The following is a 6179-nucleotide window of genomic DNA, read 5'->3' on the forward strand; positions in this document are numbered from 1 at the left end:
ATCAGGGTGGATGAGAAGAGCGGCTTTATATAATCGTTTTTCTAAAACTTTACAGATTATTTTAATATCCACATTAATTAAGGATATGGGACGATAGCTAGAGGGAAACAGGATATTTGGCTGGCTTAAGCAGGAGACTAATGGTGGTAGAATTCATATTAGCTGGAAATTTGCTATTTTCCAGAGTCTCCTGCAGCATTCTGCGGAACGTTGGTGCCAGAATGTTCCAGAACTCTTTATAGAACTCGGTAAGGAACCATTCTGGACCTGGCGCTATATTATCCTGAGGACTTTTAAAACCAGGTCAGAGCTCACCTGCTCAACAGTTTCTTTCCTAGACAGAGCCACCCGTTAGGTTGGTTTACTGTTACCTTCTCTAACATAGAAGTGTTTTTATGTTCCCTTTCCATGTCTGCTTCTGTCTCCTTGGACACTAGTCAGCCTGGCCAGATGGTTGCTCACACTGAATCTGGTTCTGCTGGCGATATCTTCCTGTTAAAAGGGAGTTTGTCTATCCACTGTTACTGCATACATGCTTGGTTTGAGAGATTGTTGTAGAGTCAATGATAGAGTTAAAACAAATATCTACTGTCTACTCTCAATGAATGGCTGCAACTAGCTGGTTTCCTCAGAAAGCTTTGAAGCAAACCGACTAGATTTAATTGTCTCTGTAAAATGCTTTGTTAATTGATGCCTTATAGATGAACTAAATTTACCTGGTGTTTAATTTCATTAAACATTTATTAATTGAACTGATGAAAAAATTTATTTTAATATGTCCAGGCTTCTCTTGTTATGAACAGGAGCTGTAGGGATATGAAAAGTGGAAAACTTGCTAAGTTAGAAAAAAAATGCACAAAAAAAACAACTCAATTTGATCAGAAGTGAGGTTTATTTACACATTTCTCAACATGTAACCAACTCTTGGTAGATGGCCTAAACCAGGTGTTGAAGAAAGGAGATTTATTTCAGGAACAGAATGTAAAAAGGACACAGGCTAACGGTGTGTTTTTATTAGTTTACTGGTTATGTTTGCATAGTTCTGATATAAATGAAACCAAATCTTCCACCGTTGTTGTGCTGTTTAACCTTTGTACCAATCTTGATCTACTTGAGTAGCCTGTCCTCGTTGGGCCTCCCTGCACACCTGCGGCTCGTTGGTTCATTACTGGAGGAGTACTTCAGCAGTGGGCTGTCACTACCTTGACGCCATAGGGTTTGCCAGTTTTGGGTACGCTGGCCAAGCTGAGATTAGCAGAGTCTAATGGAGCTTTGTTTCTCTGAGTCTTGTATTGTTTTTGTCTTTGCTCTTCGGCAGGAAGCCTTCCTGTCTAACTGGATACCTGACCCTTCTCCCCCTGGAAGGAATTACTGAATTCACACTGAGCAGGGGCAAACTTCCACATGATCCATTTAAGTTCCCATCGGAAATCCAAGTGACAGTCCGCTCCATTACTCCTCCGGGTCCAACTTATGTCAACATGTCCACTCTCCGAGTTCCCTCTTCTCTGGATAAACCTACACAGAATGGATTCAAGAAGTGACAAGAGCCCCCTCAAACGTAAGTCCCCTCCCCAGCACAAATCAAGCCACAGTCCCTTTTCCCACGGTCCCTGAACTGATCTCTGTGATCTCCCCTTCAGACTTTCCTGTTCCGGTTCACCAGTTCAGTGAGTTCCAGTTCCACCCTCCATTCACATTACTTCAAATAAACCTGTTAAACTTTTCTCAGTGTTCTCTGAGTGGTTTCTCTGCATCTGGGTCAGATTCCCTAAACAGATCATGACAATATTAAACAGTATATCTTACACTGTCATCAAAGGTTTCTACTCCTGAAGCTCCATTGGCTGTAATTTATCACCTTTGAACTGGAAACAGTTAAATTTCTTTAAAATATTATTCAAATCGTAAGTTCCTTAAAAATGTAGGTATTTATTGGAAAAATCAAACAAAGCAATAATAAACAGATTTCAGGCACCACTGCCAGAACTTAATCATCAGGTATGGTGAGGTAACTTCCCATCAAAACAAGATTTAAAAAACCACCAGAGGGTCTGGTTCATATGGAGGTCTTTATTGATGCACCACCAGCCTGATGCGGGTAACAGTAGAATATCTGCCCAACTAATGGCTCATCTCAGATGGACTCAGCAGAGCTTTAGAGGTTTTTCTAACCTGTGACTGATGGCAAAGTACAGCTTTAATCCGTTTATTTACTGCTGGGTGATCTTCTGTTGCAGAAGCAAATCTGTATGCAGGAGCTGTTCTCTATACCCTGCTTCATAACTACAGGGTATCTGAACTCCTGGTGCCTTTCTTTCAGCGGGTCATTGCCAGATGTGACTATTTTGCTGTGTTTTATGCAGGATAAATCTCGACCCACTTCCTGGTCATTTGGACTGCAGCTATTCCACATATGCTCCAAACTGTGTTGATACCTACTGATGCTGTTAAACATTTTTGAAAAAAACTTTAAATACAGCCTTTACATTAAATAAGAAATTTAATTAAAATCACATAGTAGTTTCATCTGGTCTCTTCCTGCTTAGCTTTATTTCACCCTGGATAGAAATTTCAGCTGTGCTGCTGCCTTCCAACTCCTTCAGTAATAGATAAGAAAGTTGGGCCTGTTTTTCAGTGCTTAATCCTGTTTCTCTCCTTGACATAGCTATGGGTTCGGCTTTTACTGTGACTAATTGGATGTGCTCTCTTTCCATCCTTTTTGGCATGAACACTGACTCAGAGCTTGTCTGCTTAACTGTTTCTCTCCCACACATAACTACCAGTAGAGCTAGTTTAATTTGCTGCTATAGGGTTAAACTGCTGGAGGACATAGGAGCCATTTTACATCATTCTGCTTCATTCAATCTCTATTCTCCAACTTTGCAATATTATTTACCTTGTCTAACTTTATGCTCTCCCTGCTTTTTCTCATAATAGCTTCATCTGGTCTGTTTCTGTTTGGCTGTGACACCATCCTGAGGAGAAATATCAGGTATGCTGCTGCCATCAACTCCTTTAGTAATAGATAAGAAAGTTGGGCCTGTTTTTCAGTGCTTAGTTCTGTTTTCTCCTAGACATAAATATGGGCTCAGCTTTTACTGGGAATAACTGGACGTGCTCTCTTTCATCCCTTTGACAAAAAAAAAAAATTGACTCAGAACTTAGCTCATTAACAGTTTCTTTCCCAGACATAGCCACCTGGGGAGCTAGTTTATGTTACCTTTTCTAACGTAGAAAATATTTATAGATCAGTGCTTCTCTGTTCATTTTGCATGTTTGCTTCTGTCTTCTTGAACCCCAGTTGGCCTCGGCAGATGGCCGGTCACACGGAGTCTGGTTCTTTTGGATGTTCTTCGTGTTAAAATGTGAGTTTTTCCCTCTCTGCTGTTGTTGCATGCTCATTGTGAGGGATTGCTGTAGCATCGACGGTACATTGCAAGTGAATATCTGCAACTGAAACTGTCTCTACCTGCTCATGCAGGAAGAGGGAATCCTAGAAATTCCTTAGACAGGAAAGTTCTAGCCAAACTGCCTGGATGATTTCAATAAATTTCTCTGAAGTGAGCTGAGATGACATGTGTTGTGAATTGGTGCTACAGAAATAAATTGACCTGAATTGAAAGTGACTAAAAATATTAAGAAGGGAAAAACCAGCTGGTCTGCTGTGAACCGTCAGTCCAGCAGTATTTAGTAAGGAGACGCCTCTGCAGGAGAAACCTGACTTGATGCTGCACTAAAATGCCCAAATGTCTGCACCATCACAAAACTGACACTACAAGAAAAGATTCTTATTGGTTAAAAATCAGTTGTTTCCAGGATTTGTAGCTCATGGCGTTCTCTGTTGGAATGCTGAAGGCCAAACCGGTTCTCCCAATCAGACTGTGTTTATGTGGACTAGACGGGGGTGTTGGTGTGAGCATCTCTATGGTTAATCCATCATTAACTTCTTCACTCAGTCAGATTTCATCCACCTGCTAACTGAAGACACGTCCCTTGTCTCCTCAGCTTCACTTCGTCTTCATCACCTTCCCTCCCCCTAAATGCTCCACCTCTTGCGACTCTTTAACGACTCTACTTCTTGTTGTTGTTTTGGATTATTTGTTCATAAGGTGGCGGAGGGTGATTGCAATAAGATGGAGGTGGCGGGTAGGACCACATCATCACGTGGGTGGAGCCCGGCTCGGAAGGTTGGGTCATTGTGATCCCAGGATCTCCTCCAGCCATGCCGTTCATCCTGAAGCCCTGCATACTGCCTGGCTGCTGGGAAACTGCAAACACAGATGGCAGAGGCTCATTAAAGGTGGCATGACTCGAAGACAGAGCCAGTCATTTTCCAACAAACCTTTCATCTTTGTCCTGCTATCATTTAAAAGTCGAACATATGAATAAATAATGCCTTTAACACTACGGAGGGTTAACCTGTTGTAAAATATAATAATTTTCTTCCAACTCTGAAGAAAATCATGCAGAGCTGGCTCTCCCATCTGGGTCATATCCATTTTATCACACCACTTCTGAAGGTTGAACAAATTCAGAGAAAAAATGACTTTAACAAGTAAGAAATGAACTAAAAACTAAAAGTGCAGATAAGTGAGCCGCTTAGTCTGGACTCACTGCGTCACATCAGCCCTTCCTGTTTAGAGGAAACTGGCAATTTTTCACAGTGTAGGGACAGGGTGTGTTAGGTATGGGCTTCCTGGAGGAAGCATTTTAACACAGATGTTCAACATCTGCTCGTTTTCACAGGACAGGGAGGGGCTTTGGATCAGAGACGAAAAAGTCCAGTCAGTTAACACCTTGTGTGATTTTGATGAAGGGATGGCATTAGAAGTTAGTAAAAAGGTCAAAAACAATTTCACTTGAATGGTTACCTGTGGAGATACAGTAGCAGCCATTCAAATGGCCCTTCCTAGTCAACGCCAGCCGAAAGGCAGCCCATTTCTCTGCAACTCCCAGCAAAATCCCCTCCAACCTCCTGCCACTGGAGTGACCCCCTCCTTTTACTGGGCGTGCATATTTTTCTACTCTGATTCCACCCTTTCACTGAATTACAGGGAGATGGTGCTTATTTTGCCTTACTACAGTGTTTCAATAAAATAGAAATAAAAGCTAAAGTTTTGACTTCTGCTCTTGTCTTTCAAAATAAAAGTTTACCATTTTATGTTGTGGGAAAAAAAGCTTAATCTTTCACTTAAGGATGGAGCTGCTAGCTTTATCATCTGAAACTAATATTAGAAGTTTTAAAAGATTAACCATTAATTATGTTAAGCATTAATAATGCTTTGGGCAGCAGAAGCAGCTAAGTGTATGTTGATGCGCATCAAAAGGTCCTGCAGCGTGTCCAGAGCAGCATAAGACGCACAACACACTTCACAAGCAGCAGATGCTAGAATTGGAAAAACTCAACTGTGGCATGCCACATCATCCAATAAGAGATGCAGATCTGGGAGCAGGCAGGGAGAGAGACACAGCACTGCTGATGCAAAGTGCTCTGATTAGTCCTTAGAAAAAGTTTATTAACGCCTAAATTAACTTAAAATGTCGAAACCTGACAGCAAAATATGCAGGAAAAACGCTAACATCATCTAACATCTACTTCCGGGTTGCCAGGAAAAGTAGAGGGAAATCCAAAGAGGTAAACCGGCCTGAGACAGCTGCTGCTGGGGATTCCCATTGACAGAGCAGTTTCATAAGATGAGTAGTATTTCCTTTTGTTAAAGATGTAAGGAATTATGTTTTTAATAGCAGTAATTATCGGAGAAACGGTGATTGACAGTGACTCAGTCATTTTCCACCTGCTCTACCTGGCGTGGTGACAGGATGCCTGGTGAAGGAGACGTTGAAGTTGGGCTCATCTCTCAGAGACGAGGGGTACATCCTCCTGCGGATGAAGAAGCCTGCGCCGCAACAGAACAGCACCCCCATCATGAGCAGAACCCTAAGAGAAAAACAAAACGGGTGACATCTGTTGGAGAATCCAGACTAAATGGGACCGAATGGTTTCAATGCCATCCCGTCCCTGCTTGCATCGTCCAGAGCTTTTAACATTTTTAAGTCAATTTTTTTACTATAATGCTCACCTTTCCTTTGTTGGTAAAAGAAGCTAACATTTAGTAAAAAGGTGTATATATATATATATATATATATATATATATATATATATATATATATATATA

The 6179-nt window shown here is 41.4% G+C and overlaps 1 protein-coding gene across 1 annotated transcript in view; it reads right to left on the reverse strand.

Annotated features, from left to right (window-relative positions):
* Nucleotides 1–1265: 1265 nt before the first annotated feature.
* vopp1 (vesicular, overexpressed in cancer, prosurvival protein 1) overlaps nt 1266–6179 on the reverse strand; it is a 39676-nt gene continuing 34762 nt past the window's right edge. Inside the window, exons 4-5 of the mRNA XM_015400956.1 lie at nt 5808–5941; nt 1266–4271 (exon numbers count right to left, since the gene is read on the reverse strand). Of these exons, the coding sequence (XP_015256442.1) occupies nt 4075–4271; nt 5808–5941 (331 nt within the window). The 3' untranslated portion in view covers nt 1266–4074. The remainder of the gene's footprint in view (nt 4272–5807; nt 5942–6179) is intronic.

Source organism: Cyprinodon variegatus, unplaced genomic scaffold (genome assembly GCF_000732505.1).
Source record: "Cyprinodon variegatus isolate N-32 unplaced genomic scaffold, C_variegatus-1.0 Scaffold1165, whole genome shotgun sequence".
NCBI classification, from domain to species: Eukaryota; Metazoa; Chordata; class Actinopteri; order Cyprinodontiformes; family Cyprinodontidae; genus Cyprinodon; species Cyprinodon variegatus.